Source organism: Hemibagrus wyckioides, linkage group LG03 (assembly GCF_019097595.1).
Source record: "Hemibagrus wyckioides isolate EC202008001 linkage group LG03, SWU_Hwy_1.0, whole genome shotgun sequence".
Taxonomy (NCBI): domain Eukaryota; kingdom Metazoa; phylum Chordata; class Actinopteri; order Siluriformes; family Bagridae; genus Hemibagrus; species Hemibagrus wyckioides.
This window is the reverse complement of record NC_080712.1, coordinates 6413834-6426646: the sequence shown is the minus strand read 5'-3', so window position 1 is coordinate 6426646 and position 12813 is coordinate 6413834. Positions and strand designations below refer to the sequence as shown.

At 39.4% G+C, this 12813-nt stretch overlaps 1 protein-coding gene across 2 annotated transcripts; it reads right to left on the bottom strand.

Annotated features, from left to right (window-relative positions):
- Positions 1-1147: 1147 nt before the first annotated feature.
- On the bottom strand, positions 1148-11684 carry prmt9 (protein arginine methyltransferase 9). 2 transcript variants are annotated; one of them, XM_058384176.1, is made up of 13 exons: positions 11594-11684; positions 11092-11304; positions 9221-9369; positions 8900-9136; positions 8382-8549; positions 7576-7678; positions 7279-7391; positions 7004-7196; positions 5473-5650; positions 4605-5262; positions 3036-3189; positions 2832-2954; positions 1148-2053 (listed from the first exon to the last, which is right to left on the bottom strand). In XM_058384176.1, exons 2-13 carry the CDS (start codon positions 11296-11298, stop codon positions 1814-1816), a joined length of 2523 nt encoding a protein of 840 aa, XP_058240159.1. In that variant the 5' UTR covers positions 11299-11304; positions 11594-11684; the 3' UTR covers positions 1148-1813. The 2 variants fall into 2 exon arrangements, with proteins under 2 accessions (XP_058240159.1, XP_058240150.1); XM_058384167.1 differs by having other exon boundaries at positions 11092-11672.
- Between the last annotated feature and the right edge of the window lie 1129 nt (positions 11685-12813).

Sequence of the window (12813 nt, the reverse complement as noted above, 5' to 3'; positions counted from 1 at the left end):
AAAAATGTACTAAAGGTACATTTACTAAAGATGTCACTAGAGCTAAAATCTTTCATAGCTGCATTTATTAAAAATAAATAAATAAATCTTTGGTATTTGCTATGTAAGTGAGCCTCAGGCAAGGGGCGTGGCCTAGAATTGAATGTGGAGTTAAGATTCGGATTATTTCAGGGGTGGCCACAGTGAATCATCTCTCTCCACCTATCCATATCTTCTGCATCCACTAGCTTCATATCCTCATTTATTCCATCCATAAACCTCCTCTTTGGCCTTCCTCTTTACCTCCTGCCTGGCAGCTCCATGTCCAACATTCTCCTACCAATATACTCACTCTCCCTCCTCTGGACATGTCCAGACCATCTTAATCTGTCCTCCTTAACTTTGTCCCCTAAACGTCCAACATGAGCTGTCCCTCTGATGTACTCATTCCTAATCCTGTCCAACCGTGTCACTCCCAAAGAGAACCTCAACATCTTCAGCTCTGCTACCTCCAGCTCTGACTCGTGTCTCTTCCTCAGTGACCCTGCCTCTAAACCCTACAGCATGGCCGGTCTCACCACTGTCTTGTACACCTTCCCCTTGATTCTCGCCAATACATCACAGTTTTGCTGTTGAACTAAACTTGTACAAATGTTTTTATCGAATCAAGAACGGCTTCCGAGGCAGGAGTGAGGTTTTCTGGAGGCTGTAAACTTGTTTTTGACGTTAGCTTTGTAGTGCCGGTACGAAATAATGTAAATATTTTAGACAAGGAGACGTGACTTGGCTGACGGACGACTCTTGGGGTGGAAAATGAGAAGCTTTAATAGAGAAAGGAAATGAAGTGGATGGACTTGAGTAACAAGACAATAATATGAGAGATTATTTAATCTATATGTATGTATATGGACATTAATGCAAAATCTAATTCAAAACATCTGACCTTACAATCTAAATTATATTCATGTGAGAGGGATAAACCTGAAAATGTTCTAACACGATCGGCCCGACGTTCCGGTCCTCTGTTACCGCGGTAACACCGATGTCCCTCACAGCCGTATATAACGTTTATAACATACCAAATTATAGACCATTAAAACATAACAGGACTACTGTCAGTGTTCTTGTCTTGGTGTTTAATGATGGTATTGAAGATTACAAAACATTCCTAAGTGCAAAAACACATCAACACTCAAAGGAAGGGGGTGGTTCTTTGAGTATATCAATAAACATAAAAAAATAAACATGACATTAAGCGTGAATAGATTTAAGCTCCGAGACAGACACATGCTGTAACCAATCAGAAATCAGATATTTAATAAGGACCGCCCCTTTCTGTTTTTGAGTTCAGGGCTACATTGATTTCCTTACAGGCCACCGTACATAAAAGTTTTTAAACATTCAAATCGAAGCACATGATGATTCAGTCTTCTAGTCTTAAAAAACAACTATAGACTGCATGTACTTTAAAGAAGCAGTCTGGATTTTCATTTAAAGACTGTATTAGTTATATAATTGTAATTTCCTGGCATGCAACAAATGCAGCATGCTTCTTCATTTCTCTTCTGTTTCAGGTTTTCCTAAACCTGAATTTAGCCCTGCCCCTTTTCCCCTTAAAATCCAGCCCTCCCAGGACGCACATTCATTAGACGGAGTGTTCGAATTCTGAATAAAGGGAAAGTTTGCACTGCAGTTCACCTCACTTGGGTGATTGAGGGCTGTAAAAATGACACACCGGCCCTTTAAGAGATTCCTTTACAGATCCTTTCCATGTAAATATCCACCATGATATACCGCCTCTCTTTCCTGTATAAAGAATTCCACAACATTTCCCTTAATGTGCTGCAGTCTCTTCCTCCTCTCTGACTGCTGTTATAGAGATGCTGCTCTTATGGAACTGGACGCGCAGCTTGACCCAGTCACCCGCGTTCACCACCAGAGGGCGCTGCAGGACCACGGCCACCTGCTTCCAGTGCGAATCCGGCCGAAACGTGCTCACACACACGTCTGGGTCGAGGTAGATGTGGTACCAGAAGGGGATGGCTGTCACCCTGCCTGAGGCGTTCACTCGAACCTGCAACAGGAAGTCTTTATTAGGCAAAGACACACACACACTACATAACAGACACCTATATAAACACCACAGCCACTCCTCAGTATTTCCTGCTGTTCAGGCCACACATTCATCTGATCCACTGTTTCTTTAATCTCATGCCATTATTTTTTTCCCTTGTTTTCCTCCCATGTAGTCGTTCCCTATTCTATATATCCATTTTATTCGCATACACAAGTGCAGATTTATTTGCTTGCCCCTCTCTCATATTTTTTTCTTTTCTTTTTTCCAATTTTTAGAAGCGGCATTAATATTATTATTATTATTATTATTATATTAATTATATATATATATATATATATATATATATATATATATATGCACAAGATACAAAATACTACTCCTAACCCTGCACTGAAGCAGCAGTGTGTAGTTCTGTACATCATCTTGGACAGTCGAAGAAATTTGTGTTGACAAAATCAGCAAATGTTTTAGTCATATAATCAAACAATCAATTCATAATCAGTAGATTCTGCTGTTTATGCAAATCAGCATGTTTAAATCTGTACGGAAAATAGGCAGTGAGCCCAAAACCAGGGGCAGTGCAGCTCAGGATAATCCTGAAAACAGGACCTGAGACTACACAGAGACTGTGGATGTTAACAGAGAGGGGCAGCTTGTGTACTTTTAATCATGTGAGAATGTCTACCGCTTGTAAACGCTGGCACATCCTGAGGAGAAATCACATTCCCACATTCATCTCTGTCTACGATGGCAGGGGGAAAAAAAGTTGTTTTACCCGGACGTCTCTGCTGGTGTAGTTGTTGTTGGTGTTCATAAGGTCAAGGACGAACATCTCGGCCGGCTCGCTGAGGTGTGTGCACTCCAGCGTGGATAAGTCCAGAAACACGTGAACAGGCACCTGGGCAGTCATCATTAATGTTGAATTAATGCTATTGTGAAGCCTGGGTTTGAAGGTATGAAGGTATGAAGGGAAGCTTACAGTGAATTGGTTGATGAAGGGAGCGATGTTGAAGCCCAGAGTGGGTTCTGTTCCCTGCACAGCGCTCTCCTGCAGCAGCGTGTCCGATTCCACCAGCATGCCGTGGAGCACGATGCGTTCCGGGAAAATGCGCCCGCCGTCCTCCAGGAGACATCTTTTATAATAATAATAAAAGAAAATCTAGTTTCAGAGGACTAAAATCAAATTGATCAAATAAAATCAGCAAGTCAAATCTAATTGGATGAATCTGATTCATTTTTAGCTAGACAAGGTCCTTAAGCTGATCCATTTATCTGCAGTTATACACTATATATTACTATATTAAATTTTGGGACGTCTGCCTTGAATGTACATGAATGTAATATGGAGTTGTCCCGCCCTTTGTAGCTATAACAGCTTCAGCTCTTCTGGGAAGGCTTTCCACAAGGTTTAGGAATTTTTGACAACTCCTCTAGTAGCGCATGAGGTCAGGCACTGATGTTGGATGAGAAGGTCTGGCTCACAGTCTCCGCTCTAATTCATCCCAAAGGTGTTCTATGGGGTTGAGGTCAGGACTCTGTCCAGTCCACACCAAACTCACTCATCCATGTCTTTATGGACCTTGCTTTGGTCACTGGTGTACAGTCATGTTGGAACAGGAAGGGGTCATCCCCAAACTGTCCCCACAAAGTTGAGAGCATGAAATTGTCCAAAATGTCTTGGTATGAAGCTGAAGCATTCAGAGTTCCTTTCACTGGAACTTAGGGGCCGAGACCAACACCTGAATGCAATGATATGAAGGGGTGTCCCAAAATTTTTGCCAATATAGTGTATTTAATAAGTTATTATTATGGCCAACCATGAGCATGTTCTTGTACTCTATTTTTCAATTCAATCGAATTTATTTGTATAGCGCTTTTAATAATGGACATTGTCTCAAAGCAGCTTTACAGAAGTATAGAAAAATTTTAGAAAGTTTAAAGTTAAGTTACTATTTTTTCCTACTTTACCAATGCAAGACACTAGAATTAAATATCTTCAGATTCAAGCCAAGGTATTCTCTATTTGTGTTTTAGTTACCTAACCAAGACCTGGGTTGCTAGACGTGAGTTTGAAGAATTTCAGGTTGGTAAGATATGATAATGGAATGAGTTTTCTGGATTTTACCCGGCCGAAACATGGCTTTTCTGAGTTTTACCCAGTCAAGATATGAGTTTTCTGGGTTTTCCCCAGCTAAGACCTGAGATTTCTGGATTTTACCTAGCTACTGCTTGGTCTTTCTGGGGTTTACCCAACCATGAAATGGCTTTTCTGGTTTTTACCAATGCAAGATATCACTTTTTCTAGTTTTACCCCACCGCAGACATTTGTGGTGAGGTTTGCACCACTAAGACATGGCTTTTCTGAGTTTTGCACCACTAAGACATGGCTTTTCTATGTTTTACATCTCCAAGACATGGCTTTTCTAGGTCTGTTGTTGATTATTTTGGTCATATTATATTCCTTACATAACCTAGCCCCAACAGTGTGTCTGATTCCAGTTGTTTTTCTGCTGTTTGTATCCCATACATCAAAGGATAAGGCTTTTACCTAGCTAAGGTGGCCTTCTCCATGAGGTTTTGTCTGAGCAGGCCACAGATCTCCACGCAGTCCAGCACGATGGCGCTCCACAGCTTTTCCGAATCGGGCCTCTGCAGCACGGCCGAGTCGTCCTCCACATGGCCGAGCCAGAACTCCAGCGCATCCTCATGCACTCCGTTTTCCCGAGCCAGGAGCTGCAAGAGAGCCTGGTGCTGTTGCTTCTCCACCGAGCTGTAGGCTCGCGCCGGCCCTAATCGTGCCGCCATCAGCGAGATCACGGAGAACCCTTCGGACACGTCCAGCACATATAACGGCCCTGGCGAGGAGCCAGATTCCTGTTTGACCTCTGAACCACGTGACTCAAAGGAGGACAAAAGCTTGGCCATTGCTTTCCGGAAGCACTCGTGATAATTGGAGTTGTTGAGAAGAGCGATTTCTGAACACTCCAGGCTAAAGGATGGAGCCGGAAGGTCCTGGTGCGTCTGGAGGCCAGCCAGAGCACTGCAGAGCTCCAGTTCAGGGTTTGAAGAAGGAGCTTCAGCAGAAGCAGCCTGATCCATGTGGAGTGTTTGGTTGCTTTTCATTACTCCTGCGCAGGATACTCTCAGATAAGCATCTCTACAGGAAGCTTCCACCAGCAGTTCATCACCTCGCTTCACACTGCATTCTGGAGGCAAGATCAGAACAGAATTATTATGACACCACATCACTGTTCTCTAATCTGATTGGTCAGAAGTCAAATCACAGGTCTATATAAATTCATCTGTTTCTATACTAACAGCTCATTCACAGGAACTTGTATAGCTTTCTATTTGTTTGTAGCATGCACAACTCTTTTTCTTTTTTAATTTCCATGCTTCTTTTAAAGCAGTCTTACGAGACGAGACCGGGTAGATGGCCTGCTCCCAGCACGTGTCTTCGTCCGGGCCAGTAGAGATACTGTTCTCTTGGTCCAGATGTAGCTCAAACCACACGGCCAGAGCGTCGACGTCTCCGTCCTGTATCACGTGCACGTGCAGCTCAGCCGCATCCCTCAGACTCAGACCCTCTAGCTCCTGCAGCACATATGATTATAGTTCATGTAAATTGCTCAGAATCATTCTCAGAGCCTCTGTGGGTGTTTTAATCATGAGTCACATCCATAAAAACACATAATGCAGGAATTTTCATCTGAGATGTGTCACATGTTTCTAAGATTATTTTTAAAGGATTCCCAAACCCTGGTCCTGTTCAGAGGATTGATCAGGATTCAGAAACAAGGAAGTAAGCAGGAAGTATGCGAGGATGTATGTACACTGTTAAGTATGTACCCAAGCTGTTAAGTATGTACCCAAGTGTAATACATACAGTAAGTGAGCAAGTGTTTGAGTATGAATATGAGGATGTAAGCACCCATGTAAGTGCATAAGTATTTACATATATGCAAGTAAGCATGCGAGTAAGTACATGCTCCAGTAAACTCGTAAGTAGTTATGACTGTACCTGACTGAGTACATAAGCATGTATTTATACAGTTAAGCATGTATCTAAGTACATACGTCAGAAAGTATATGAGTAAGACTGTTTCCAATAAATGTGCAAGCACATAAATGTGTGACGGTAAACCTACATGCTCTAGGAAAAGTACATAAGCTAGTTCGTATGTTAATATGCAAGCATGCAAGTTAGTACGTAAAAGGCAGTAAATAAGAGTCAGTATGTATGCGAGTAAGTACATGAGTATGTAGGTAGGCAGGTATGCGGTTAAGCATGTATCTAAGAACAGTACTAAAGTACTAAAAATAAAAAATAAAGTAAAAATTAAAAAATAAATAAATAAAGTAATAAAAAATATATACGTATGTATTTAAGTCTGTACCCAAGTCAGTTAATATGAAAGTAAATAAGTATGTGAGTTACTACATGTGTAAGTACAAAAGTGAGTGAATATGAGAGAGAGAGAGAGAGAGAGAGAGAGAGACAGACACAGAGAGAGTGAGCGAGAGAGACAGACAGGCAGACAGAGAGAGGGTGAGAGAGAAAGAGAGAGGCAGACAGACAGAGTAAGCAAGAGAGAGAGAGACACAGAGAGAGTGAGAGAAAGAGACAGACAGAGAGAGAGAGAGAGAGAGAGAGACAGACACAGAGAGAGTGAGCGAGAGAGACAGACAGGCAGACAGAGAGAGGGTGAGAGAGAAAGAGAGAGGCAGACAGACAGAGTAAGCAAGAGAGAGAGAGACACAGAGAGAGTGAGAGAAAGAGACAGACAGACAGAGAGAGAGGGAGGGAGAGAGAGAGAGAGAGAGAGAGAGAGAGAGACAGGCAGACTCAGACAGACAGAGAGAGAGAGAGAGAGAGATGTTGGCCAGTTAGCTGTGGGATTTCTTCCTGCAGTACACTATCTGGGTATCAGTGGTGTATCTGGGTACCTGTGGGTTGTTGAAGTCTATGTCCATCACTCTACAGGGCTCTGTGAGGGCAGTGAAGCCTCCCGGCAGACGGCTCAGCCTCTCGGTGGTGTACGGCTCAGACGACTCGTCTGTGTGTCCCGAACACCTCACAGGACTTCGGATGTGTCCTGCTGCGGCCAGGTCCAGTCCCCCTACTGTACTTACACACAGACTGCACCAACACACACACACAATTATCCCAAATATCAGTACATATATACATATATGACTCTCAGTGATCCTTGACCTCTCACCTGTGGTGTCTGCGGATCTCGTGGCACTCCACGGCCATGCAGTACACGGCGGCGCCGGCAGGTATCACTCGACCCGTTTGGGGCGGACTGGACAGTGGAACACCTTCAGAGGTCTTTCAGGAAGTGACACATAGCAACAGTTACATTATATCTCACTAATATTAATATGATATGATGATGAATCATCAATAAATCACTTATAAGCAAAAGTATGATGTATTATGACGTACAGAAATGTCTTTACAGACTATTATATAAATGTTTCTCGTAGAAAGTAGAAAGACTAATCCATCTTACTGGTGGTGGAAGGAGCAGATGCTTCCAGGCGTGTATCAAACTCTCGACGATTCCCTCCCCGAGCAGGCCAGCGTCCACTGTTTCTGTGACAACCAAAGACACCCTGATGAAGAAAAGTCACAGAATTACACACAACAACTAGATTTAACCGACTCAACAATTTTTAAATACAAATTTTATTGGTCATACACAATCATACACAGTATGAGATGCAGTGAAATGCTTTATTATTATTTATTTATTTTTTAGTGTTCCCATCATAAAAATCTTAATTTTTATTTTACTGTCACTGGGATAAAAATAAGAATGTTTATTTTTTTTTCCTGTCATAAAAATATACATCTTTTTTTTTATATTTATATATTTTCTGTCCCAATAGAAAAATATTTTTTTGAAATATATTTTTTAAAGTTGCCGCCAAAAATACGATTTTTTTACGTCCCTGTCATAAAAATAACAATTTTTGATTTTATTACTGTCCTCATCATAAAATAATATTTTTATTTTTACTGTCCCCCATTTTACTGCCCTATTATAAAAAATAATATATATATTTTTTCATTTTTTTTACTGCCCTATTATAAAAACAATATATATATTTTTAATTTTGTTTATTGCCCTATTATAAAAATGATATATTTTTATTTTATTTTTTTATTGCCCTATTATAAAAATATATATATTTTTACTGCCCCGGCATACAAATAACATTTTATTTACTGCTCCCATTATTTAAAAAAGAAAAAAAAAAAAAAGATTTACTTAGTTAGTTAGCCTTCAATCACTCCAGCGTGTGTATAACTCACCTGTTGGGAATGTCTCTCGGGATCTCCATGTCCAGCGATTTCTTGTGTAGGATCTTGATGCTATTAGCCATGCCGTTGGCTGAGACCACCTCGCACGCCAACTCGTACATGGTCTTAGAAAGCTCGCAGGCGTACACTTCACTCGCACCTGCTTTCTTCGCGCACATCCTGAAAAACACACAGCACACGTCATTTTCCTGGGTTTCCATGACACATAACTTCTATTTTATATTCTATATTGTTGAATGTATTTTAGGCTAATATTAGTGTTATGTTCTTATACAGTTCCATTAAATCTCCATTTCCGTTCTGTTTCACCGTGTTCATCAGCATTCTCCCCAATCTGTGGTGAAGGAAGCACTTATCTGTCTTTATCTTATCCGTCTAACTTCAGGAAAGAGATGCTAAAGTAAAGGCGGAGTGTAACAGCCATCATAAAACGTGATGATTGATTATTTTCTGTCTAACAGCAGGAAGCCTGAGGTATGACACACCGACAGGAAGTGCTAAGATCTTACCCGAGGATGCCCGTGCCTGTTCCGATGTCCAGAACTGTTCTGCATCCGTCCTGCACCGCCCTCTGTATAGCCAGCTGGTACTTTCGATTCCGGCCGTTGTCGTTAAGCATCAGGAAATGCCAGCGCTCCACTAGCCAGTTAGCCACCCTGTAGAAGTTCTCCTTAGCTTCAGGGAAATCCGGCTTCAGTTTCAGGGCTTTGTAGAAATGTGCTGCGGCCTCGTCCCTGAAACCCATCCTGAGTGAGATACACAAAGCGAGCATTAGTGTCCTGTTCTGTGGCTGCAGAAAGGAGCTACTGAATAACCAGAGACCACGCTACCTGAAAAGATGCTCGCCCATGCTGTTGACGATCACCTCATCTTTAGGGAACAACTCCAGCGCTTGCTCGTAGCAGTCGAAGAGCTCCTGAATGCGACCCACGCCGTCCAGCTCGTCAGCCCACTTCTGAAGTGTGAACCTGAAGGAATCCTGTTTGGGGTTTGAAAGGTAATGAATGAGGCTAAAAATAATAATAATGGAAAGCAAATAGTATGCACTTGAAAAAAAAAAACAAACACATGTACCCATGCCATATTCTGGCTTTTTAACATTAAAGGATTATAAAGCATACTTTAAAAAATATATAAAAAAAAAAATAAATAAATACATTATTTATTTACATTTTTAATTTTGTATTAGGTTATTTTTTTTGTCTTGTTTTTTAAATAAATGAAGACAGGATAAGATATTTATTATTATAACGTTTCTCAAAATAGTGTCTAACCCCCCACCCCCTTTCTGGAACTCACAACCCACCACTATCAAATTCAAATTTTATTCATCACACACGAAATCATACACAGTACGACATGTAGTGAACTGTCCTACATTTGAAGAAGAAAAGAGTAAAAATTAAAGTGTGTGGACATGAAAAATAAAGGGATATAGTTAAAAATATAAAGAGAAAAATAGGGAAAATTAAATGTAGAAATTAAAGACAAAAATAATTGTGAAAAACCAAGTTATCGGATATGCATATGCAATTATGTGTATATATATAGATATATATGTATATAAATATAAATATAAACAGTAAATATAATATAAAAATATAAAATTAAAATAATAATAAAATATATAAATATATAAAATATAATAATAAAATATATAAATAAATAATATATGTGTAAACTAATATATAGAAAGATACAATATATACATATATGTAGATGGACAAATTTAAATGGTACAACAATAAATAAATACAGTATGTACAGTACAGTGTGCATATGTAAGATAAATAAATAAATCAATAAATAAATAAATATATATATATATATATATATATATATATATATATATATATATATATATATATATATATATTTATTAATTTATTTATGTATAAGGTAAATATAATGTCCAATTGAACAAGAATGTCAGGGAGTAAAGTGACGGTGCAAAAGACCTTAATCAAAAAATTTGATTTGCTTCTAATAAATAACCTGTAATAATGCATATCAATCAAACTATACCTAATGTCTTCTCCTACATTTCTGCCATTCGGCAGACGTTCTTAATCCAGAGCATCTTACAATATATCTTATTTTATACAACTGAGCAATTGAGGGTTAAGGGCCTTGCTCTGGGGCCCAACAGTGGCAGCTTGCTGAAGCTGGAATTCAAACTCACAACCTTCTGATCATTAGTCCACTTCTTAACCACTAAGCGCCCACCCTCCCCAGGTCTGGGTCAGAGTGCATGGTCAGCCATGATACAGCACCTCTCAAGCAGAGAGGGTTAATGGCCTTGCTCAGGGGCTTTAATTTGTTTACAGTCAGGAAGTGTGTGCACCCTTAGAAACTGTGTGTGTGTAAAAAAACGTGTCAATAGGTGAAATAGCTTTGATAAACTGCCACATAGGTGTGAATAAATGTGTGTGTGTGTGTGTGTGTGTGTGTGTGTGATGAACTGCCGTCACACACAGCGTGTATTCCTGGGGATTCCACGGGTTATGGAAAGCGAATGATGCTGTGTGACTCTGGGAAACCACCCGGAGATCTTCTTTTTGATTATTAACACATTTAAGATAAATCAAATTGTAACAAAAAAAAGGGGATGTCAGGTTGCGTTCTGGGAAATGGTCAGATCATGCTGGGGGTTTCATTTATTTATTTATTTTTCGCCATCAGGAGTGAAACGATATCTTACCCTTGCCAGATCTTTCAGAGCCGGAGCGAGGTTGAGGGCCAGGAGGAAGTGAACGAAGGCGGTTCCGTAATCCTGCTGGAGGAGACATTGCTGTGCGCTTTGGAGAGAGCTGGAGAGCAGCTCGTTTCTAGCCGGATCTTCTCTCGGAGCTCTGCTGCGGCGCCTGCTCCTCTTCGCCTTCACTGCCGCACTGCTGCTGTTAGGCATCTCGGACTAGATGGGTCACGATCCACGAATTAAACCAGCAGATTTTGTTTAAATCACCTCACCAAGTCTCCCTCCATATATAACTATTCGGCTCAGGGAAACTGCACGTGAAGACAAAGAAGAATAAACCTTCCCCTTGCCATTGCTAGTTATTTAACCTGCATGTTGTTAACAGCAGCAATACACTAAGCGTACGAAAGCTGCCCTAAATATTGCCGAAAATACAACACAACGCCATGATTTATAAACTAAAGGTCATTTTCACTACCATTTAAAATGTAAAAAATAATAATACTTATTAACATTTCCCCATGCATGTTGTGTAGATCTGACTGTCCGTCACGTAAATATTCACGGCTGGAAACAAACTCCACCGACTCGGTTAGTTCTGCTGGAGAGGCTTGACATGCTAGGCTTAGCTAAACACGTTTACGATGCCGCCATCTTGAAAAGGTCAACTGTATCATTTCCGTGCGGGTTGATTTGTGAGGGCTAGATAACATTTTTTTATATATATAATGGCTACAACGGATGTATGAATCTTCAACCGAATTTTTTTGGACGAGAACAATAAATCCCTTTCAAGCATGAATCGCAATAAAAAATACAATGTGTGCGTGTTTTTATTTATTTATTTATTCATTCATTTATATATATATATATATATATATATTTTATTCATTCATTCATTCATTTATTATTATTTATTTATTTACTTATTTACGTATTTATTTATACATACATTCATTCATTCATTTTATTTATTTATTTATTTATTTTAATGGGGAATTGAAACAGGGATTTAAGCAGCTGGCTAAATAAGTCGTTCTTAAACTAACTGGGCCTCAGCTCTAAGCTAATTGTTATATATGGAAGTTTCAGGAAGTTAAGGGGAATTAATCAACGACAGGAAGGTGTGAGATAGATAGATAGATAGATAGATAGATAGATAGATAGATAGATAGATAGATAGATAGACAAAAATAAAGAGCTATATAAAATGATTATAGATAGATAGATAGATAGATAGATAGATAGATAGATAGATAGATAGATAGATAGATAGATAGATAGATAGATAGATAGACAAAAATAAAGAGCTATATAAAATGATTATAGATAGATAGATAGATAGATAGATAGATAGATAGATATTTTATTCATCCCAAAGGGAAATTCACAAGCTAGAAGCTAGAGTTACTGCTCATTTTTAATGTCCAGACGTGTTTAAGTATTTAACGTTACATCACAGCTTTTTTTTAAATAAGCTTTTTAATATTACCTTAGACTTATTTTCAAAGCTATTCGCCTAGTGAATTATTCAACACCTTTCATGACTGAGACAACCAATCAGGATTGAGAATTCAACTGCGCAGTCGCGGAAAATATTGAGACTGCAAATATTTCTATTTACATTCACAACGTTTTTAGGAAACTTTAACTTTGTTAACCAGAATGTCATATTTACATCTTTGTATTTTTTTTTTTTACGTGACAGGAAAAAAGGCAAAAAGT

What these genes read in the sequence shown, in the direction of transcription:
- prmt9 (XM_058384176.1), bottom strand. Translation starts at nt 11,298, where the DNA reads ATGCCTAACAGCAGCAGTGCGGCAGTGAAGGCGAAGAGGAGCAGGCGC. An exon ending in CCTTCATCAACCAATTCACT is followed by an intron (nt 2,955 to 3,035) that starts GTAAGCTTCCCT and finishes ATGACTGCCCAG; the next exon opens with GTGCCTGTTCACGTGTTTCT. An exon ending in ACACCAGCAGAGACGTCCGG is followed by an intron (nt 2,054 to 2,831) that starts GTAAAACAACTT and finishes TTCCTGTTGCAG; the next exon opens with GTTCGAGTGAACGCCTCAGG.